Below are 25,291 nucleotides of genomic sequence, written 5' to 3'. Positions count from 1 at the left end.
TTTTCTCAGCAGGCACTGCGTCAATTGTTTTGAAACCAAACATATATTGATGTCATAATCATACCTAACACTATTATCCATACCTTTTCAGAAACTTTTGCCCATATGAGTAATCAAGAAAGCAAACGTCAAAGAGTGTGTGATTTGCTGAATGCACTCGTCACACCAAAGGAGATTTCAAAAATAGTTGGAGTGTCCATAAAGACTGTTTATAATGGAAAGAAGAGAATGACTATGAGCAAAACTATTACGAGAAAGTCTGGAAGATACTATTTAAGAAGAATGGGAGAAGTTGTCACCCGAATATTTGAGGAACACTTGCGCAAGTTTCAGGAAGCATGTGAAGGCAGTTATTGAGAAAGAAGGAGGACACATAGAATAAAAACATTTTCTATTATGTAAATTTTCTTGTGGCAAATAAATTCTCATGACTTTCAATAAACTAATTGGTCATACACTGTCTTTCAATCCCTGCCTCAAAATATTGTAAATTTTGCTTTCCCACCCTGTGTGTATATACACACAGGGTGGGAAAGCAAAATTTACATATATAAATTTATATATATATATATATATATATATATATATATATATATATATATATATATATATATATATATATATTTATATATATATATAAATCCTGTTTTCATAGGCAATACATACTATTAATACTATAAATTTGTATCTATTTATATTTTGTCCATTTTTATTCTACTTAGCTCTTAGTCTTATGTTACTCTGTAAAATTTAAACTCTGTTTTCTCATCTTATTTTTAGTTTTTGTAATTTTATATTTTCTGTAGTACTGGTGTTTTGTTAATATTGTTGCACGGACTCATTGTACACACAAATGACAATGTTCTATTCTATTCTATTCTATTCTATTCTATTCTATTCTATACTATACATGTAGACATGTGTTTCACTACATGTCTTTATGTAATAGTATGTACAGACTGTTTTCAGTGGCACTTGGTGCAGATAGAGACGGTAAAATGAGGTTCTACTGCACCATGGGTAATCTGGTTGCGGTGTGACCAGGAAAGTTGTGGAAGTAATCATAAATTAGAGCACGCGCAGTATTGCAGAGAGAACATACAATAAGTACTCCAACTTTTAAAATACACACATACTGTATAATTTGTTGTAATTATTACAGCAGTGACATGGGCAGAAGCATAACTCAGTATATCTACATTCTTTATTAAAATGCCACAGCCCAGACAGAGACAACCCATTGTGAGCACTTTTACTTTAAAAAATACTTTAAAGTAAATTTAAAAGTAAGTACTTCGTACTTTTACTTGAGTATACTATATATTTTGAATGATATTTGTACTTTTCCTTAAGTACTAAGCCTCAGTACTTCCTCCACCACTGCCAAAGTGTCATTCTGTGATGATAAAGAGCAGAGGAAGTAGATGAAGTTTATGAGTAAAGTGCTTTTTTTCCCCTCATTCATTTAAGAATTGTCAAAGTTTGGCGCATTAGCCAACTAATGTTTGGTCCCATTGCACCTGCCAAACGGGGTCTTTATGGGTTATACACTCAGGCAGTTATGAGGTGTTTCACAGCTTCACACTGTTCTGTTTGGTTTGTCGGTGCTTTATCGTGCTGTCCAGCTCAGGGAAAATAAATGAAGTGATGATTTATGTCAACACAGCCCAGAGAAGTGACTCACCACTGTAAACAGACCAGGAGACTAAACAGACCACCATCTAGAGGAGAGGAGTTTTCCCTAATTATTATTATTTTACCCTAACTACTGTATATGAAGACAATAAAATATATTAACCCCTTCTGAACCTCACTAAGAGAAAGAAATTCTAGTCAACAGGAACACAGGCTCTGTTGCAGTTGACCATTTTTACCCATACATTAATTTTATGGCTCTCTGACGTCAGACTTAACAAACAGATTAACTCTTTAACCGCTGAAACATTATTCATGTAAATGTGCTGCTGTGAATTAGCATCTGTAGAAGTGTGAGTATGTGCTTGTGTTCCTTTTCTTCAGTGGTTTTGTTTTACTGTGTATTTTAGGGTCAAAATAGGGTGGAATAACAGAAAAAGACAGAGATGAAATTAAGTTAGACAGGTTTTTACAAAAAGGGCACTGAGAATGTACAGTACATCGATAAAAAATGTAGGATGTTTAATATGAACTGTGAACTGGAATGCACAGAACAACAAGTATTTGAATTTTGCCCCAGTAATTTTCATTTTTTCTACATCAGTCTAGCTACTCTTTGGCACCTTTATGTCATTGAAATGCAACAAACGTTACAATTCTGCATCTCAGGAGGAAGAGTTGCAGGAAAAACATATTTACTTCCGTAAACACAGTGCGTGCCTGCGTGGTCACATATTATAGCAATAAGGCTACATTCAGACTGCAGGCAAATGTAGCCCAAATCTGACTTTTTTGCCCATATGTGACCTGTATCCAATCTGTTTAAGGCGGTTTGAACAACACAAATCCAATGTTTTTCAAATCTGGCCCAGGCCACTTTCATATGTGGTCCTAAATCTGATACGTATCCAATATATGTATTTTTCTATATTTAACCCATTGAGAGCCAGTGTTACTTTTGTGGCACTTACCAAATAAATTTTTCTTTAGATTTCACCTTTCTTAAAAGATTTATCACCATTTATTATAATATTATCCTCTGGGTTTTGTGTTTTTTCAATGAAAATCATGTATTTTCCTGTATTTAATTTACTGATCATGTAGATGTTCATAGAAATTTAGATTAAAATTGAGGGTTATTATATCAGAAATAGAGAAAACTGAAGAAAAAGGGACTTTTTTACCAAAGTTATCCATAACTGAACACAAAAACAAATGCCTCCATCCACTGTCATTGATCCAACTCCATGGGTTTTACTGGGGAATCAATGTGGTAGAAGATGACGGTGTTTCCAAGGTAACTACAGAGCCTCTGAAGGTCCAAATGGGTCATATCTGATGACCATGAAAAGACGACAAACTGTATTTCATACCAATTATTTAGATGTATTGATAGAATGAATGGTTCAGAAGTTATTAAATACTTTAGATCAGTGGATGGTTTTGGTACCAGTGGATGTTTGGGTCTTTATGGGTTAATTTACTGGGTAAATGTAAATTCAAAGATTATTATATCAAAACAGAAAAAACTGAAGGAAACATGACTTTTCCAGCAAAAAATATCATTAATTCTACATAAAAATAAGCCTCTACAACCACTGTCATTTGTTAAAGGACACTGGTTTTACTGGTGAATGAATGTTGCAGAAGAAAGTGGTGTTTCCATGTTCCCTACAGAGACTATGGATGCATCTGAAAAAGACATGATGCTGCTGAAAAGCTGACAACCTGCATTTTTCCTGAATTATTTACATGTGTTGATAGGATTAGTGGTTCAACAGTAATTAAACATTTTAGATCAGATTTATTTTTGCTATCATAACATGATAAATTTCCACAGTACGGGACAAATAAAGGATTATCTTTTTATAAATTACCTTTATCCTAACATCCAACCTGCTTTTTCACTGTAATGTGTTGTGTTTTAATAACATTTTGGTGTCCCACACTATGCCTCCTTACTTTGCCATCCCATAAACTTAGGAAAAGATGCTCCCAACACACACAGAAAAACACAGCAACAGCTTGCACATTTCACAGTGACACAGTTGCGCTTCACACTTGAGGAAATGGTGTAGAACTGCCTGTTTCATTGCCTCCCAGAAAACCATATCACAAATAACACACATTTTTTCCTTTGAGGTGGTTATATTTCTTGTGTAATCACCTAAGACAGTCTTTCTCAAATGGAGGTACTTGAAATTTTTTGGGAAAAGTACATAAAAGAAGTCATGTACTGAATACAAAATAATGAGAATTAATGCTGAAATATAAAACACAATAAACACATTCATATAATAAAATTGACTCTCCTGAGCTTATTTAGTTTCAATATTTTTAAAAACTCTGAGCTTTGGCAACATTTTAGGAACTTTTCTATTTTATATTATTCAAGATGTTTATTTGAGGAATTAAATGATTCTTTTTTGTTGATGAAAACTTCATTTAGTCATTGACCAATTAATTTATTTTTCTTATCAATGAAAGAAGGCACTTTTCAGTTTATATTTGCACACAAAGATTTGTTATTTTTAACATATTAAAGTTAAATATATGTTGTTGATAAAGAAAATAGAGCAGATACAGGAACAATTTTTGCCTAAAATTTTCAATCAAAAATGCTGAAGTGAGAGTTGGGGGAACTTGGCTAAAATATATATTTCAGGGGGACTCCACTGTAAAAAGTTTGAGAACCACTGATCTAAAATATGGCAGATTTAAAGGGGTCATATTTTGCTAAACCCACTTTTAATAGTCTTTGGTTCATTTATTTGTGTATTTGTACCCTAATAGTTCATAAAGTTTGAATTTGAACCCTCCAGGTGCTGCAAAGCTATCTTTATATTCAATTTGGCAAAAATCGAGCAGGTATTGAAAGGTATTAAATTTGATATGGTAGGTCTTAAGTTATGTTGCCATAAACTTGTTGGCTGTATTTGTCACAACGGGGGAAAAGAGAGGACTCAAATGCACGGTACTGAAGGGGAAAAAACACAAGTTTATTAAACAAAAATGAAAACTAAACAACGGAAAACACAGAAAACCTAACAAAAGCTAAGTCAGAGTCCATAGAAGAAGACAGGAAAAAAAACACACAAAACCTGGGTCAGAATCCGTAGATAAGATGAATAAATGTCCGGGTTATGGAGTGGAATGGAGTGAAATGAACCAGCGCTGCATGGCTGCAAACCTAAGCCTTAAATAGGCAAGAGGTAATTGGCTGCAGCCACGCAGCGCCAGCAGGTGAGTCAGATGATGATGATAAGGAGAAGGAGGAGCTGAGGGTCACACAGGCACAGACCCTGACAGTATTGTGTTTAAATGTGTCTGGGAAATGTCAAAGCTGTAAAGAAAGTAACATTAGTCGACTCAGTTCCACTGGTTCCAACCTGACTATTTTGTATTTAATTAGGAACCAATCATCGCTAACTTTGCGCTAACTTTGAGACATGACTCAGAACGTTCAGCCCAACACACGTGCAGCTGTTAGTTGCATGTGACGCCTGAGAAAGCTGACTTTGGCAACTTTAAAGGGGTTATATTTGGTTAAACCCACTTTTAATAGTCTTTGGTTCATTTATTTGTGTATTTGGACCCTAATAGTTCAAAAAGTTTGAATTTGAACCCTCCAGGTGCTGCAAAGCTATCTTTATATTCATTCTGGCAAAAATCGAGTGGATTTCTACAACCTGTTTAAATTCCTTCTTAATATGTTACATATATAACTAGTTACGACATTTGCACATATAAGGTCAAGACTTCAGACGAACATTTCTCTGAGTACGACATAATTGTTTGTCAGCAGCAGCGGTTGTAGGAAAAACTGAAAATATGTCCAAACTTTGAGCCGATTACCAAAAATGTTCAGTTGTTGCTTGTATTAACGAACACAAGTGGCTGATCGGGACAGAGCGCACGGGCAGCAACCTGGAGGGGGTGGGGCGTGAAGTGGCTCATTTGCATTTAAAGGGCCAGCGCTCAAATTGAATACTGTCTAACTTTCTGGTCACTTGCTGCTGGCACAACACTCAAACCCATAAAATCACTTTTTAAAAAAGCCAATAAAGATATTTGACCAAAAAAAACCATTTAATTTCCACCACTCTATTGTTTTAGATAAATATAATATTCATAATTTTATTAATTTTGTGATTTTTAAAAATGCGTGCCTGATATTTAAAATCTTGCATGGACTTGCCCCTCCTCCCCTGACAGATTTTATCAAATCTCGGTAGTCAGTGGGAGGGGCCACCAGGGCCACAGCTCATGGCGACTGTGGGATGCCACACAGGCACGCTACTTTTGGACAAACTACACTTTCAGTCACTGGAACTGAATATTTGAACAGTTTACCACTCAAAATAAGAGACTCACAGTCATATGCCTCCTTCAAATTATAACTTAAACATTGGATGAAAGAAAACCAAACCTGTGACCATCAGTAGATTGTCCTGACTGTGTTGTTTTGTGTGTTTGTGTATCTGTCTTTCTTGTCACCTGGCTAGGGACTACAGATGGAAATTAGCACTGCTGCTACAATCTGGCATATTTACAGCTGCAATCGTTGTAGATGTTCATTAATATGCACTGTCCCAAATAAATAAATAAATAAATAAATAAATAAATAAAATTTAAAGAACGACCATTCTGGTGTCATTACTCAGAAATAGGGTGTAAGATGGACCTGTGGAGTTGAATTAATGAAGAATTCAGACCTAAGCATATTTACAGTTTATGTAGACTACAGGGAAATGTTTTAAAATGCATAATTCCATTTTTTTTTTTTTTTTTTTTTTTTTTTTTTTTTAAAGCAAAATATCACTCCTTTGAATCTAAAGGAGACATCAGTGACTCCGTGTTCTTGCCTTTGGTCATAGGTCATTTTATTCGACATGTTCTGATTGAAACAGGAAATGAAACCAGGACTCTCACGTCAGCTCATGCATCAGTGTCTCACAGTTCAGCGTCCACACCAACAGCAGAAGCAGCCAGCCAAGTCTCCTAAATGTCAGCTGATATGCTTCACTTCATCCAACTTGTTTACTGATAATATCTCCTTGCAAACACACAGGGTCAAATGCACACTGATTTTCTTTTTTTTTTTTTCTTTTTCTTGCTGTAAGGTGACACTTTAGTGACTTGTCAGGAAAATTACACAGTGAGTCATTTATGAAAAACACCCAGATATTATGAGTTAAATAAATCAACGTGAGTGCCAACAATGAAGTCAAATACAAGCGGGATTGTGTAAATATTTGGTCTAAAGCCAGAGGGGATTTCTATACTCACACACACACATAATACCAATACACCGAGGAATGATATTTATATCATAAACATCGTACGACAGTAAAATTTCCTGGCATCTGTACCCCATGTCATGTTACCACACTGATGACAGAAACCACATCCGTCTATTTATGCTGATAACACTTGGAATATCAGTGTTGAATACAAATACCTTCAATCCTGTTAGAGTGAAACCAAAGTACAAACAGCCATCCATTAAAATTAGATGCAATGCAGATAAGAAACCTAAACAAAGGTAATAATAGAGTTTTTATGCTCAAATGAATCATGAAAAACACAATTCAGGAGCCAAAAATGTTGAAATCTATAAGTACCACAATTAATGTCAACACTTTATATCTTTCCAGTTTAACCCATAAAGACCCAAACAGCCACCAGTGACACAAACTTTCTACAGATATAAACTGTTTAACACCTGTTGATTCATTAATCCTATCAATACATATAAATAATTGGTGTAAAAGTGCATTTTGTCATCTTTTCATGGTCATCAGATATGACCTATTTGGACGTTCAGAGGCTCCGTAGTGAACATGAAAACACCATCATCTTCTACAATATTTATTCACCAGTAAAACCCATGGAGTTTGACCAATGACAGTGAATGAACACACTTGTTTTTATATTCCATTAGCAATATATTTGGTGAAAAAGTCACTTTTTCTTTACTTTCTTCTGTTTTGATATAATTAACTTTGAATTTACCCTGAATTATCATGAACATCAACATATTCTGTGAATTAAATACAAAAAAATACATGATTTACACTAAAAAATGCATAATACAAATAATGACATTCTAAACAGAATTAGTGACAAATCGGTTAAGAAAGTTGGAAATAAAGAAAAAATCATTTGGGAGCTGCCACAAAAGTAGCACTGGGTCTTTATGGGTTAAAGAAAGAAACCAGACAGTTATTTGTGGTTGTAGATTATTTGTAAAAGATGCAAGAAAAAAATGGCGTAAAAGATATAATGAGGCATAACAATGATTTAGTTCTTATTTGTTCATTTAATGTCGCTACCGCTATAAATAATGACAACTTCAAATTTTCTCCTTGGTTTAATGTGTAAAAGGTAAAATTACATTGTGAAAATATTTCCATTTCCAAACTATCATGTCTGAAAAACCTGAACAAATATGAGAAACCTGAAAAATAACTGCCATTTTAACAATATCCTGCCTGTTATTAAATGTTTCCTGCATTTGTAGAGCCACTGTGATCTGTAAACTGTGTTAATAATAAACTGAGACAAATTATTGTTGACATTGCACTTATTTTTAAAAATATATATCAGAGTGTATATAGTTGTTCAGGCTATTCACATTTTTATATTGTAATTTCTCTTTCACACTAAAACAAACAGAAAATGTGGGTTTTATCATTGACCTGTGAGGATTTTTCGCTTTTAAACTATTCTTTATGGTCAGAACTTGACAAAACAATTCAGGAATGCAGATAAAACACTGATAATGATAAAACTCTAATCATGCATCAATAAAATTAAGTAAAACATCAAAATATGGAAACATTTTGTCAGTGTCATAGCTAAGAATGTGAGGTAAATAAACCTTAAACACAAAAAAGTGTGTATCGCAATAACAACTAGAAGCACTCGGAGAGCGCAGACCTCCGCCAAGGCTGATCAGTGGCCCCCCCCGTGGGCCCCCCCACCCCCGATCACCACCAAAATTTAATCATTTCTTCCTTATCCCATTTCCAACAAACCCTGAAAATTTCATCCAAATCTGTCCATAACTTTTTGAGTTATGTTGCACACTAACGGACAGACAAACAAACAAACAAACAGACAAACAAACAAACAAACAAACAAACAAACAAACCCTGGCAAAAACATAACCTCCTTGGCGGAGGTAATAATTATCACAATATGAAATTGTATCACAATATTCGTAGCTACTGATATTGTTGGCGTATTACGGAGATAAAAATGAGTTAAATGATGTAACACTGAAACACACCTGTAGTTCCCGACTGCATGATTTAGTGCTTGTTTTGTTTGTTTATTTATCTTTATTAGGATTTAATTAAATTATTAGATTGTGTTTTGCCATTTGAGTTGTTATTCAGTATGACGAAAACCCCATAATAGACTTCATTATGTTCAGGACTTTACAGAATATGTCAGAAATCACGATAAAACTGTTAAAATGCTAAAATGCTAAAAAAGTTGGAGAAAAGTAAGAAGTAAAACGACAAAACATTTACTTCCAATTTAAAGAAAATAAACCCTAAAGACCTTAAAATGATGTTGTGATACCCATAGCTGCCGATCCCCATTTAAAATTATCACAGTGTAAATAATAACATACTGTGACATGATATGAAATTCTAACGCAGACTTGTCAGTGTTTTTTCCAACAACAGGCCTGCTTTTCGTCTGAAGCAGTGACGTGAAACCACACTGCTCTTAACAAGTCAGACAGAAGCCACTCGCTGTGTTGTCATCGTGACAAAACACACAAACGACTGCGAGACCAGCCAGCGAATCCCACTGCAGCGACGAGCCTGTTCATCCAGTCTGTTCTGAGTCACTTCTCACCGCTGTTTCAGTTCTACACTTCAACTCTGATTTCATCTGTAGCCCACATTCTAAAGCACAGGTGTCTAACATGTGCCTGTGTTCTAATACATTTCTATATCATAATAAGCTTAAATATATGTGTATAATTTGAAATTTTCACCAGAAACTAATAAATTAATTTGTTTATATAGCCATTGAAGTAAATAATTTGTGTCCTTTTTGGAGTTACTGGACCTCATAGACATGAAATCTAACAATTTATGAAACAAATGTGAAAAAATAGGTTTTATGTATTTATTTTCTAATATACAGTATATTAATCAATTTTTTTAAAAGATGTATAGTAATTGATTTTTTTTTTTTCATGCAGTTTATTATGTATTGTAGTAGTAAGACGTAATGTATTGTGACCTGGGTACAAAATAACAATATATTACAATACTCTACAGTTATAATCATCATATTGTAAATGCTGTAAATGCATAATTATGTTGCATTGAACATAGTACCAGTGTATATATTCCAAACCTCAAAATTTCAACAATATTATGCCTGTTACCAGATGTTTGTGTAACGTGTGTAATGTACGTGCACAAATGATAAGTTAAAGCATAATATTGTTAAAATTGCACTTACTTATCTTGAGAAATTTCAATTTTTTCAGGTTATTTGCATCTTTTTTGTAAAAGAATAGATTGTAAATGTAAATATTTTCATAATTTAATGTTTTTTATTGCACTAAAACAATGAAAGATATTTGGAGTTGTCATCTTTTCATATTAAAAAAGGGAAGTGGACTCTGTTTGCGTGCGTGTGTTTGTGTGTCTTGGGAATCACAAAAAATCCGTACAGAGCTGACTGCTGCAGTTCAGCATACTTATGTATTTTTGATCAAGTAAGAGACTAGTGAAAACGGCAAGTTGATAGGACCATTATTTTGGGAGATATTAGTAATTTCAGAATACAATAGCCTTACAATCACATTGCTATGACCAGAATGCTTTGGCGGAGACTGCTGGACAAATGCGATACAGAATGTGCGAATACACAACAAATATTCGTGCTGGGGGACTGGAATGCTGCCCCTCAGGGTTGGGTTAGGAATTTTAACCCCCCCCCCCTTTCACATCCCGCCCTCAGTATTGACAGTGAAATCCAGGAGGTGGAAGTTAACTATCACAATTAAAACAGTCATAATCGAAATACATCAACTGTCATATGTAAAATAATAAATATCATGATTTACCAACAATTTTTATGTCAGTACTTGTAAAATAACATCTTTTCCCCAAAGTCAGCTCTCTCCAACATAAAAACAACCACATCTAGAACCTATAGTTCCACACGGATCAACGAGCTAGTCCAGTGGTTCCCAACCTTTTTTTGCTCCTGACCCCATTTTAACATCACACATTTCTGGCGACCCCAGACATTCAAAACAGAGACTTTTTTTTTTTTTTTTTTTTGCTAAAATTAATTTGTTTTTGATCATGTTATGTAATAGTTTGCTATACTATGTTGCAAGTAAACATTCATTTTAGACAACATTTAGTCTATATAATGTATATTATTATGGACGGAGGCAGAAAAGCCAGGTGTAGATTACTGCACAAAGTGAGAATTTTATTTTCCTTGGTCAGGATATGTACAGTCAGTCCAGCTTGGATTTACAAGGCTGACAATTAATACTGAACAAACAATAACTCAAACTATGAATTATGAAAGAGCTGCAACATCTGAAAACGACCACAATGAACATTTGACAGATAAACAGTACCACAGTGCTTCAGTTTCAGCTTCAGTTTGTCATGTCTTTTATGTTTTGTGATTGTCTCTCTCAACTCACCACATATTTTTTATTAGTATGGGGGTTTTTTTTGCTTATTTTTATCAGTTACTAGAAATTTTAGGCGACCCCATTTGAATTCCAGGTGACCCCATGTGGGGTCCCGACCCCAAAGTTGAAAAACACTGCACTAGTTATTTCAAGGTTATTATGCCATTAATTTATTGGTTTGGCCCACTTGAGGTTGAACTGGGCTAAATGTGGCCCCTGAACTAAAATGAGATTTGACACCCGTGTTCTAAAGGCAAAGTAAAGCTACGTGTGTGTTTTTTAATTTCCTGAAGTGGTTCTGTGTTAAATGTCAAAGGCCAAGACTAACACTAGCAACTGGCCACAAAAAACATTATCACACCATGACACATGAGCCTGTGTGTGTGTGTGGGCGTGTGTGGGCTGAATGGGCAAGAACGTAAATGCAGAGGCCACAACACCAACATGTTTCCATTTCAAGTTGCGATGTCTAAAAGTCCAAAAGATCCCATTATGATCTGGAAGGTTCTGAGAGAGGCCTTTCATTCATACGGCTGGACAATGTTCCAAAAAAATATTATACACACATAGCTTAACAAGCAATGTGTATTCAGTCTGTTTAAAGTAAAGTGACAGCTGCAGGCCTTGTATGGAGACGACAAAGACGAGTTAGAGCCATAACAACACACAGACGCACAATGAATGTCTGAATACATCTAATAAGGTGACAGTGAGACAAAAAGCAGATTATATTACTAATTTTAGGACAGAAACACTGAGGTGACTCATCATGATTGCATTTCACTACAAAGTCGACTGTGTAAAATCTATACTACTGCAAAAAAGCATCAACTTATCAGTAACTGTAGCTCTAACAGGAGTCAAGCAGCAATATTTCATGCATATGCAGCATATTCAGTAGTAGAGCTGAAGCTTATCTTATCAGCCAAGAATGTCCAAGGCAAATAAATTTCCACCCACAGCATCTATTGAATTAAAAGCCAGTCCTTCAACACTTGGTGTGTGTGCAGAGGGAGGGATGCTCACTGTTACAGCACAGACTGAAGGCTGAAAAGATGACTGAATGACATGTTTATGTAACACACAACCAGCTGGAAATACAGTATCACTAAACACACAAATGTGTAAGTACCACGGCCGGGACATAAGGACAGAAATGGAATAAAAACCTTCATGTCAGTTGATGTTGATGATTATCACGATAAATGTCAAATTATTTCTTTAAAGGTTTTTGTTTTTTTTTTGTCCTGAGTTACAGTTTGGGAAAAATGAGATGAAAATGAGACATAATCAAGGTGAAGGTGAGATACCAAATGAGGTAAAAATGAGAAAAAAACAAGGCAAAAACAATATAAAAATGAGGGACATAAGGACAGAAATGGTATAAAAAGGTTCATGTCAGTCAATGTTGATAATAATCATGATAAATGTCAAGTCATTTCTTAAAAGGTTGTTTGTTTTTGTTGTCTTGAGAGACAGTTTGGGAAAAATGAGATGAAAATGAGACATAAACAAGGTGAAGGTGAGTCATAAAATGAGGTAAAAGTGAATGAAAAATGAGAAAAAACAAGGCAAAAACCTTGTGAAAATGAGATGAGAATGATGTGAAAATGGGACAAAATTTTGGTGAAAAGGAAATGAAAATGAGAAAAAAAAAATGATGTGAAAATAGGTGGAAAAAAATTTGGTGGAACTGAAACGTAAAGCAAGGCTGTGAGAATGATATAAAATTGAGAGAAAAATTTTATGACAATGAAGCAAAAACATGATGAAAACAAGGTGGAAATGACCAAAAAAAGAGAGGAAAAACAAGACAAGATGACGATGAGATGAAAATCAGAAAAAAGGCGACAAAAATCTGATGAAAATTAGACAAACATGATTAGGTGTGAAAAAAATGAATTAGATGAAAATGAAACCAAAAAGGCAAAAATTACATTAAACTGAGACAAAAATTTGATGAAAACAAGGTGAAAATGACAAAAAAGAGGAAAAACAAAACAAGATGACAATGGAATGAAAATCAGAAAAAAACAATACAAAAATCAGATGAAAATGAACAAATAAGATGAAAATAAAATAAAAACGAGACTAAAATGAAACGCAACAAGACAAAGCACATCTATATTTTCGTGCTTATTGTGTTAATTTTTTCAAACTAGCCTCCTTTCAGAGCAGAACCTGAGAAACACTATATTACATTCTTTTACTTATATCTTATATTTTCTTCAGCATCAGAGTACATGGGAGAAAAGTTAGGTAAAACAAAAAAAAAAGCATTGTCTCCTCATTAAACCAAATAAGCCCTCATAAACTTTTATCACTGCTTTACAATTTCTTAGAAAATATCTGCTTCAGACATTAAATGTGCTAAATCTTACATATTTTAATAAGATGAATCAGAAAACAAAAGACAGAAGTGCTGGTTAGCTCATGTTTTCAATATATATATGATGGTGTGTTATTACACATGTTGGTTTATGTACATTTATACAATAGATTTATAAATGTTCCACTAGATAGAATGTGTAAAGTGAATGTATTATAATGTACAGACACTGTTTTGAGGTAGATCTGTAGCTCTGAGATAAACATTCCTCCTGAATAAAACCCATTTTCTCATTAATCGTCAGAATTTCACATTTCAGCCCAAGACTGTATCTTACAAACTAGAACCAACTAACACTTTTGACTTCATTTTTCTTTATTAGTGACCCAAATTTGGTCAATTCTGGAAGCATTTTACTTGTAGAGTGTATTTGTTGACCCCAGAGGAAACATAATCAGAATATAATATGAATAATATACAGCAAAATGAACAATATTACAATAACTATCTGCACAAATGACTTTTTTGTCTAAAATAAAGCCTAGTTTAACCCATAACCAGTGCTACTTTTGTGGCAGTTGAATTTTTCTTTCTATTTAACCTTTCTTAAGTAATTTACCACCATCTACAATAATATCATCCTCTGTAGTTTGCATTTTTCACTGTAAATCATGTATTTTTCTATATTTATTTTCCAACATTTAATGTAGATGTTCTTGAAAACTCAGAGTAAATTCAAAGGTTATTATATCAAAACAGGAAAACTGAAGAAAAAGTCACATTTTCAGCAAAGATATCAATAACTGAATAGAAAAACAAATGTCTCCATCCACTGTCATTGATCCAACTCCATGGGTTTTACTGGTGAATCAATGTTGTAGAAGATGACGGTGTTTCCATGGTAACTTTGGAGCCTCTGAATGTCCAAATGGGTATCTGATGACCATGAAAAGATGACCAACTGTATTTTAGACCAATTATGTACGTGTATTGATAGGATTATTGGATCAAGATGTATTAGACACTCTATATCAGTAAATGATTTTCAGTGGATGTTTGGGTCTTTATGGGTTAATTTGTACCACATTTTAACCCATAAAGTCCCAAACACACACCAGTGACCAATATCATTTGCTGATCTAAAGTGTTTAATACTCCTCTAATCCTATCAATACGTGTAAATAATTAGTGTAAAATACAGTTTGTCGTCTTTTCATGGTCATCAGATATGACCCATTTGGACATTCAGAGGCTCCATAGTTGCCATAGAAACACAGTCATCTTCTACAACATTGATTCACCAGTAAAACCCATGGAGTTGGATCAATGACAGTGGATGTACACACTTGTTTTTATGCTCAGTTATTAATATTTTTTGCTGAAAAAGCTAGTTTTTGGCAGTTTTCTTTATTTTTTGATATAATAACCCTCAATTTTAATCGGAGCCATTATGAACATCTACATGATCAGTGAATTCAACACAGAAAAATACCTGATTTTCACTGAAAAAATAAAAAATACAGAGGATAATATTACAATAAATAGTGATAAATCACTTAAGAAATGTTAGATATAGAGAAAATTTCATTAGGGAACTTACACAAAGGTCATTCTGTCACTCTTACATACCTAAATTATGGAGCAGAAATATGGGGAAACAACTACTATTTAAATATTCATCCTGTCTTTTTACCTCAAAAAAGGCTATAAGAATTATTAGTAATACAGATTTTTATGCACCAACAAACTCTAAACTTACTAAAAATACATGGTCTTGTTGGACTTAATACAGTGGTAGTGATGTACAAGGCACATAATAATCTTCTCCCGCCTTCCATCCAGGAGATGTTTGAATGTAAGAAAAGTCAGTACAGCCTCAGAGGAACCAGCATATATAAAAAAAAAAGCTAAGGCAAGAACAAATAAAAAAAGTAGATGTATTTCTGTTAGAGGGGTTAATCTTTGGAATGGCCTGGAAGATTGATTCAAACAGTCTAAAACAATTACAGCTTTTAAAAAGATGTACAAATGAACTATTATTCAAAAATATAAGCTCAGGTATGACTGAAGAAAAGACTTGTTTAAAAGACTAGGATCAATATTGGTAGTTGAGATAAGGACATGATTTACCTGAATTAAATTAAATATGTATTCTCTTCTGTTGTATATTTAGCAATGATTACATTGGAAATTTTATTGTTTGCTTGTTTGTTTTCACGTAGAAACATTGTGTTAATTGTAAATAGGGTTTGACAAAATAAGTCTGAACTTCAGCCTAAACCAGTGGTTCCCAACCTTTTTTGGCTCCTGACCCCATTTAAACATCACAAATTTGTGGTGACCCCAGACATTCAAAACGGAGATTTTTTTTTTTTTTTTGCAAAAATTAATTTGCTTTTGATCATGTAATAGTTTGCTATACTATGTTGCAAATAAACATGAATTTTAGATTGCATTTAGTCTATATAATGTATATTATTATGGACGGAGGCAGAAAAGCCAGGTGTAGATTACTGCACAAAGTGAGAATTTTATTTTCCTTGGTCAGGATATGTACAGTCAGTCCAGCTTGGATTTACAAGGCTGACAATTAATACTGAACAAACAATAACTCAAACTATGAATTAGAGAGAGCTGCAGCATCTGAAAGTGACCACAATGAACATTTGACAGATAAACAGTATCACAGTGCTTCAGTTTCAGCTTCAGTTTGTCATGTCTTTTATGTTTTGTGATTGTCTCTGTCAACTAACGATATGTTTGTTATTAGTAAGTGTTTTTTAACATAATTTTTATCAATTACTAGAAATTCCAGGCGACCCCACGTGGGATCCCGACCCCAAGGTTGAAAAACACTGGACTAAACCCTTTCGATCACATTATATATGGAACAATGGATATGTTGTTTAAGTTTGTTGTTTAAAGTAATTAACGACCAAATAAACTACTACTGCTACTATTACTACTATTACTACTACTAGTAATAATAATAATAATGGATTGGATTTTATATAGCACTTTTCTAGACACCCAAAGAGCTTTACATTATTGATCCATTATTCATTCGCTCTCACATTCTCCCTCTGGTGGTGGTAAACTACATATGTATCCACAGCTGCCCTGGGGCAGACTGACAGAAGCGTGGCTGCCAATTTGCGCTTACGGCCCCTCTGACCACCACCAAACATTCATACGCATTCATACACCAGTGTGAGTGGCACTGGAGGCAAGGAGGGTGAAGTGTCTTGCCCACGACCCGCGGAAGTAGTAGTAGTACTACTACTACTACTATTACTACTACTACTACTACTAGCACTGGGTGTTTATGGGTTAATCAAAGAGTTTAACCATGTAAAACCTGAGATGATGTACAACAAAAACACACCTCGGTATCAGCAGAACAACAGCTGCCACACAACAAAGCTTGTGTAACTTTCAGCAGCTTCTTCATGTTGGTTTCAGTTCATTCTCTGCAGGATCTCTGAGGTAACATGGAAGGTTTAGATCAACAGACGCAACTCGATTTCAAACTACACAATCACATTTCCTGAAGATTATCCTGTATCCTCTCTGGCTGTCTGGGACATTTAATTTGTCTTTTTTGTGTAATCTTAAACAATAAGGGAATAGTCACACACACACACACACACACACACACGCTTGACGGGCAGAGCTGACACATGACATTTCCCAGATATCTACAGAACCTACAGAGCCTCAGATCAGATGCAGAAATAACCTCTGAAATGTAGAAGTGACTAATGTCCCATGAGAAACCTTTACTGGAAGCTCACTTATTGAGAGTTTACAGACTTTGCATAAGTACTAACAGTGTTATCGCTCTGTAATTGGCTGTTTTCTGTTCTCGGAGATCCCAGTGGACTGTGAGGAAGTACTCTGTTAGTCTAAAAAGCCGTGCGGTACTTGCTTCACTGCTTTTTTCTACTTTCCACCAGTGCATCAGACCATACTGTAACCGGCTGAATCCATGCACAAATGCAAATATACACACATAGGAGGTGAATATGTGCACACACTGGAAAAATTACTGAGCATTTTTTTCCAAAGTCAAAAGTATTTTCCACAAAAAGAGTAAATTTGACCTTATATTGAGTAAAAATGGCTCTAGAGCTCTACCCAAAGAGTAATGTGTACTCTTTTTTAGCAAGGGACCAAATGTAATCTGAGGCGAGTAACATTTTCTTCAATTTGAGTAAGTTTTACTCCAGTGCACTGCTGAAGATGTACTCATGCATGGCAGGAAGGAATCACTTTAACATGAGCTCTGTCTGGAACATCTAAAGCTGGGGTGTCAAGCTCATTCTAGTTCAGGGGCCACATTCAGCTAAATTTGATCTGAAGTGGGCCGAACCAGTAAAATAATAGCATAATAATATATAAATAATGTCAACTCCAAACTTTTCTTTATGTTTTAGAGTGAAAAAAGTAAATTTACATTATGAAAAGGTTTACATCTACGAACTATTCTTTCAAACGATGTGAATTACATGAACAAACTGAAAAAATAAGTGTAATTTTAACAATATTATGCCTCAGTTTATCATTTACACATGTCCTTTATGACTTACAGATCACAGTGGATCTACAAAACACCCAAAACATTGCGTAACAGGCAGAATATTGGTAAAATTGTACTTACTTCTCTAAAGACATTTCAGGTTATTCACACAGCAAAAATTGGAGAGTTGAAATTTCAGGGTTAAACATTTGAGAGTCAATGTTCACTCTCAAAGTGTAGTTCTTACTCACTGTGAGTTAAATGTCATTCAGAGTTGGGGTTAATGAAAAGAGTTAGTCAAGCCTGTGGAAATTAACTCAGGAGAAGTGTTGTTTTGCGTCTCTCCATAGTTAATTTGCCTGGCTCCTGCATTTCAAACCAGGTGAACTTGTGCAATTCCTATCAGACTGTCACTGTCAGAGAGAAAAAAGAGGAAAAATAAATTTTCTAAAAAAAAATGCATCAGCTTTCTTTGAATCATTCTGTTCACATTGAATTTTAAATCATTTTTAATGGTTTCACTTTTTTATGATTAAAATAAACACTACTTTCAGAGTGAAAATTAAGTAAAATGAGTGTTATGTTTGTTACTTTCATGGTGTTAATTTAACTCTGTTTGAGTTAAAGGAGAAACTCTGACAGTGTAAATAATAAATCCATATGGGTTAATTTAACCCAGGTCAGTGATTTTTATGAAGGGCAGCTGTGGCTCAGTTGGTAGAGTGGGTTGTCCAATGACTAAAGGGTTGGTGGTTCAAATCCTGGCTCTAACTATCCACATGTTGAAGTCCCCCACTGGTGTATGAGGGACTGTGAGGATTGTAAAGCACTTTGGGCACCATGAAGGAGTAGAAAATGTACTATATAAGTTCAGTCCATTTACCATTTTTGAACTCTTGTCAGTGTTGGTAGTTAAATCAGTCAGTGTTAAGTTAACTCAGGTTTCTGAGTTAAAAAGGCAACCCTGGCATAGTGTTAAATAATTAACTCCAATGAAAATGTTAATTTAACTCTGTAAAGTGTGGACCTATATAAACTCTGAAAAAGAGTTAAAATCAACTCTGTGGGAGTTGATTCAACTCTCCAGTTTTTGCTGTGCACACTTTTTAGCAAAATTTTACTTTGTTTTAGTGTAAATTCATGAAAATACTTACATTCACAAAGAGAAAAATTTAATGTTGTCATTATTTCTATGTTATTATGATAGTATTTGACTGGTCTGACCCACTTGAGATTGAATTGGTCTGAATGTGGAACTAGAACTAAAAGGATTGTTATTATCAGTGTAATTTTTGCATTTCACAAATTCATCCCAAGGGCCGGACTGGACCCCTTAGCGGGCCGGATTTGCCCCCCGGGCCGCATGTTTGACACCTGTGATCTAAAGCCATCCTAAGATCCTGCAGCTTTAGTGTTCGTCTTCAACCCAGCCTCATATCAAAATGTGAAACAGCTACGTTTATCCACAGTGCCAAACAGATCCGTTTCCATCTTTCCTCACCTCTCCAGGGTCCACCAGATGCTCCAAAGTGACGATGCCTTTGCTTTTGCTCTCGTTGTCACTGAGAAGATCATCCTCGGACTCCACTGCGGAGGAGCCCGTGGATGAGATGGAGGAGTTGGACAGTTTCCTGCGCAGGGTTCCATCCACGGCATCATCCCAGTCCTCCTGCTGCATCTCCCTGGACGTGCCGCCTCCCTCCGGGGTGATGGTGACCTGTGGTACCCTGCGCGTCTCCATCAGGGTCGGCGGTGCGCTTTCAGGGGAAGGGGTTTGGTGAATGCGCTCATTGCAGATCTGGGATGAGGACTTCTGGGCTGATCTTCGCTCGGAACGGGACCCTTCGTTAATGCCAGAAAGCCCGAGGTCCTTAGAAGTCTTTCTCCTGCACTCTTTGGGCATTGGGTCGCGGAATCCGTCGTGAGGGCGCACGACGGGGAGGTTCACATGCGCGCTCCAAATCTGGTCATTTTACTGTGTTGATGGTTGAGAAGCAGTAGTTCGATTCCCTCCCTCTGGTTTTTGTTGTTGTTGTTGGAGTTTTCTCCTAAAAGCCTCCGTCATCCGCTCACCTCTGTGCGCACTGCTGTCGAAGGGGAACCCCTCTGTGCTGGTGGCATGGCTCTGCGTATACGCGGTTTACCCTACCCACGCGCGCGCAGACGCACGAAGTCACACACATGCACAAGATTTATCTTCCGCATTGCCTGAGTCGCTTCCTGACTGAACAAAATCATCAGACAGGTTTTTTTTTTTTTGTAAGTTCGACGCTTTCCTCATATCGCTCTGACCCAAAAATGCATAAAAGAGCTTAAGTCAGCGCAAGTACGCGTCAAAACGCACAAAATCCACAAACAAAGACATGAAAGCAAGGCTGACGCTTTCGATTACTGCCTTCAAACTTCTCAGAATACGCACACATCCGTTAAAGCTGAAGCTGTGCCTTTAAAGTTTGGTTTCCCAGCATTACGCACGACCAGTTTATAAAATATAAACGTTGGTATGGATTAAACACAAGTATGAATTGAGTTTTCTTTTTTTTTTTTTTTTTTTTTTTCAAATGCCTTAAAAAATTAAGTAATGATTGCTGAACTTCTTAAGTACATTTAACTTTCATTTAACTAAGATTTCAGCTTAGATCTACTTAAAAAGTTCATTAATCATTATTTAATTTCCACTTTTCTCAATTTTTTAAAAGTAAACTCAATTTATTTGGGCTTACACAGTGTCACATCACAAACAAAACATTAAAAAAAACAAACAAAAAAGAGACATTAAGTCATTAGGTTCATTAGCAATAGATGAGGAAGAGACGCTGGTATTCAAAGTGTAATGGCTTCTGTTTAGTTGGGATGATTTATTGCAGGATTGATTGCTTTATTTATTGTTAAACACATTAAAATTCTGGCAAAAGCAAAGAATAGAGTAAATCAAACTATTACTGCTTTCACTAACACCACTAACATGTTCATAATTTTCATTTTCAGGTTCAGCAAAAGAGAGATAGATGTGTTCGTGTGTGAAACATGATTGAAAACTGAAGTGAAAAGATGTGTTTTTGACACAAAAGAGGAATTGGGGAGTTTTAGAGGAATTGTTCTGTGTAGTTTATTATTCTAGAAAAGAGTAAATAGTATTATATATAGAGAGAATATATAGATATTGTGAAAGAACCATCGAATAGTGGACGTTAGAGAAGTCTTTCTTTCTTTCTTTCTTTCTTTCTTTCTTTCTTTGACTTTAAACATCATGAATAAAATAATACATTTTATAATAATGTCACAAGTTGAACAAAACGTCAGCCTTCATCATTAAATCAAATACACATCACCTACAAATAAATGCAAAACAGAACGTCTTTGGACATGTTCTATAATGCTCATCAGTGAACTAGAAAATATTTACACAGACATGTTCAGATCAACTCTGTACACGTTGGCTCCGGAGCGTCACTTTCCTGATTCTGGACTACAGCTAGTCCAGTCTTGCCTGAGTCAGTTTGTTGTCGTTTTTTTTTCTTTTCATTCTTTCTTTTCTTTCCACATAATCCAACCGTTTAAGACAGACGGTTGCCTACCTGGAACCCAGATCTGTTACAGGTTGGAGATTCTCCCCTCTGTAAATTTCACCTTCAGCCTCCTGCAGGATTTGTTGGGTTTCCACTTGATCCAGTACTTTTAAAGAGGGTTATATGTACTATTGATACTCCAAACTCTCAACAGCAGGGGGAAGTCATGTACTCCGCACTGCAAAAAAAAGAACATCCGACTTAGATAAACTGACCTGAATTTGAACTGTTGAAAGATCATTTTTTAGATTTATTTACTTATTGAGACTTAATCTTGTTGAGATTAATTGACTTGTTTTGCAAGAATGTTCATCTTGAGCTACCCCACTTAGATATTTCTACTAAGTCTATGCAATGTTTATAGCAAAACAAACTACATTGTTGTTGAGGATGAGTATGGAGGACACAGTGACTGAAGACATTTGTACTTGTTTTATGCAGTTTTGCCTATGCATACATATCTATTTAGTCATTACATCTTCATAAGACCATAAATATACAGTATATATAAAATACATTTTACAGTTATAATTCATTTTATTTATAGGCACCTTTCTTGACACTCAAGGACAGTGTACAGTAACAAGTGGAATGTAAAACAAGCAATAAAACACAGATTAAAAAGTAAATGGCAAGTTAAAAAACTGAACAATTGTGATCACAAAGAGAAAGCAGTCCTAAACAGATGGGTTTTGAGTTTGGAATTGAAGATTTTATCTATCTATCTATCTATCTATCTATCTATCTATCTATCTATCTATCTATCTATCTATCTATCTATCTATCTATCTATCTATCTATCTATCTATCTATCTATCTATCTGGATACCTAGATCTATCTGGAAAAAAAATCTTACTATGAAGACTTGAAACAAGTATATTCTGCTTAGAATAAGAATTTTGTAGCATTCTATAATCCTTAAATATTTTATTGTTTAAAGAAAACTTGATAAGTGCAATTTTCTCATTGCCCTGGCAGATAATTTTACTTGAAATAAAACATTTTAACCCAATAATGAGTTCAATTGTCTTATTTTTGTACAGGCCTTTTTTGCAGAGCAACACACACAACGCACTAAAGGTCCAAATGGGTCACATATGATGATGATGATGATGATGATGATAAGAAACAACATTTTACCTGAATTATTTACATGTATTTGCAGGATTAGTGGAAACATTTCCTATCTGTAGATGCTTTTGGCCACCAGCAGCTCTTCAGATCTTGGAGGGTCAAAGTATCCCCTGAAAAAAACACTGGGCCAGAGTAAGTGTTTATGTCACTATTTGCATGACTGAACCTAAATGTTTTATCTGATCCACTGGGGTAGCTGTATGTGGTGAGTCTAATATTTAGAACAGGGATGTCAAACTTAATTTGATGTCAAGTGGGCCAGAACAGAATAGCATAACCACCTATAAATAACAAAAACTCCAATTTTACTCTTTGTTTTAGTGCAAAAAACCCCACTAAATTATGAAAATATTTATATTTACAAACAATCCAAACAAAAAAGATGTGAATAACCCCCCCAAAAAAAGAAATTTCTTCAGAAAAATAAGTGCAATTAAACAATATAATGCTTCAACTCATCATTTCTACATGTGCATTACTGTGCTTGGTCTCAGTCACCATCAGACTGTACAACAGCAGCTTGGCCTAAAGTACATCCTGCTCTGGACACTTTTGCACTTGCCAATGTCACTCACTTGTGCACTTATCAAAGTCACCTAATGCACACGTGTTACTTTAGTTTTTATTGTTACAATTTTTTTTTTTTGCCATTTTTAACAAACTTTTATCTTTTTTTTTTAATCTTTTTATTTGTCTATTGTATTTGATGCATATTGTCTTGTGCTGCTCTACATTTGAATGTCACCCTTGGAGGATCAAAGTATATATATCTTATCTTATCTTATCTTATCTTATCTTATCTTATCTTATCTTATCTTATCTTATCTTATCTGACACTTAACTTTCTTTAGATATTTCAGGTTTTTCATATTTCATTGTTAAAGGATAGTTTGTTAATGTAAATATTTTCATAATTCAATGCTATTTTTTTTGCACTAAAACAGAAAAATTTGGAGTCATTATTTATAGATATAATGTAATATTATTGTACTTGAGATCACAGTTGGTCTGTATGTGGCCTGTTAATATCTTCAGTGGAATTTTTGCACTTGTAAATTCCTCCCATGGACCAGACTGGAACCTTTAGCGGGCTGGTTTTAGCCTGTGAGCCGCACGTTTGACACCTCTGATTTAGTAAGTTAAGAGGTGTATTGTGAAATCACACCTTGCATGTAACAACCAGCATAATGAAAGAAGAACAGCCATAGAGTTTTCATAAGTTCAGTGGTTGGTAACGAGGGCGACATGCTAATGTGAGTGACGTGTATGAAGAAAACCGACTAGATATTTAGCAATATGGCAAAAGAACACACAGTTCCATCCTGTACTATGTCATTTTTTAGTCTTTTTTCACATGGTATGATGCAGTACAGGGTCATGAGGCAAGAGTTTAAAGTTTTGAGGTTTTGGATATAAAAAGTATAAGGTGTGACTGGAAATGATGGACCTGATGGATCTCCACTATGACAACACTCCAACATAGGGTTACTTTTATAGGCCAAGCAGCACTGTACTGTAAAAACTGGGACATCTACAGAACTTTTACTGAAAGTGAGGCAACAATGTAGACTTCATGAAAAATACTTGAAAGAGTTAGAAATAGATGTTGAGCAGGATGATGGATGCAGCTGCTGGTAAAAATGGAATGATGCGGTTTAGATGGATGTATTTTTCTCTCAGTGGTTTCATTTAATTTGATCTCGAACGGTAGGATAAAGAGACTTGGCATGTAATCTATCACAAAGACTCTTGTTTTTCCAGCCTTACTTAGTGGTGAGTTAACTTAAAAAATGTAAAAAGACAAATATAAATCAAATGAGCTCATGCCTCCAGTGAAGACAAATGGACTGAACCCCTTCCTGTAAATAAAGGACAGATGAATTAGTAGAAATAGACTAAGTCAGGGGTGTCAAACTCATTTTAGTTCAGGGGTTACATACAGCCCAATATGATCTGAAGTGGGCCAGACCAATTAAATAATTACAATGAAAAAAGTCAAATTATGTTGTGAAAATGTGTACATCTACAAAGCTTCCTTAAAAATGTGAATAACATAAACAACCTGACTTCTTTTTTTTTTTTTTTTTAAACAATATTTTGCTCGGCTTCTCAGCGACACATCTATATCCTACTATAATGGACGTTCAGTGTCCAACGTGTGTCCTGATGTTGCAGCATGGGAGGGTGTACGGGTGTAATGCCGCTGTTGCAGCACGGGAGGGCGCTATCGTACGATGGCACCACGGGTACAATGCTGCTAGTTTATATAATTTACAGATTACAGTGGATCTACAAATACACAAAACTTTTAATAACAGGCCGAATATTGTCATAATTGCACTTACTTCTCTTAAAACATTTCAGGTTGGTCATATTTGTTCAGGTGATTCCAATTTTTTGTGAAAGGGTA

General features: G+C 35.1%; 1 protein-coding gene across 1 annotated transcript in view; it reads right to left on the bottom strand.

Annotated features, from left to right (window-relative positions):
* Positions 1–20,420, bottom strand: part of itpka (inositol-trisphosphate 3-kinase A) — a 37,005-nt gene extending 16,585 nt beyond the window's left edge. Inside the window, exon 1 of the mRNA XM_030126801.1 lies at positions 19,679–20,420. Within this exon, the coding sequence (XP_029982661.1) occupies positions 19,679–20,080 (402 nt within the window). The 5' untranslated portion in view covers positions 20,081–20,420. The remainder of the gene's footprint in view (positions 1–19,678) is intronic.
* Between the last annotated feature and the right edge of the window lie 4,871 nt (positions 20,421–25,291).

Source organism: Sphaeramia orbicularis, chromosome 22 (assembly GCF_902148855.1).
Source record: "Sphaeramia orbicularis chromosome 22, fSphaOr1.1, whole genome shotgun sequence".
Taxonomy (NCBI): Eukaryota; Metazoa; Chordata; class Actinopteri; order Kurtiformes; family Apogonidae; genus Sphaeramia; species Sphaeramia orbicularis.
Note: the sequence above shows the minus strand (reverse complement) of the source record. Positions and strands in the feature narration are given on the sequence as shown.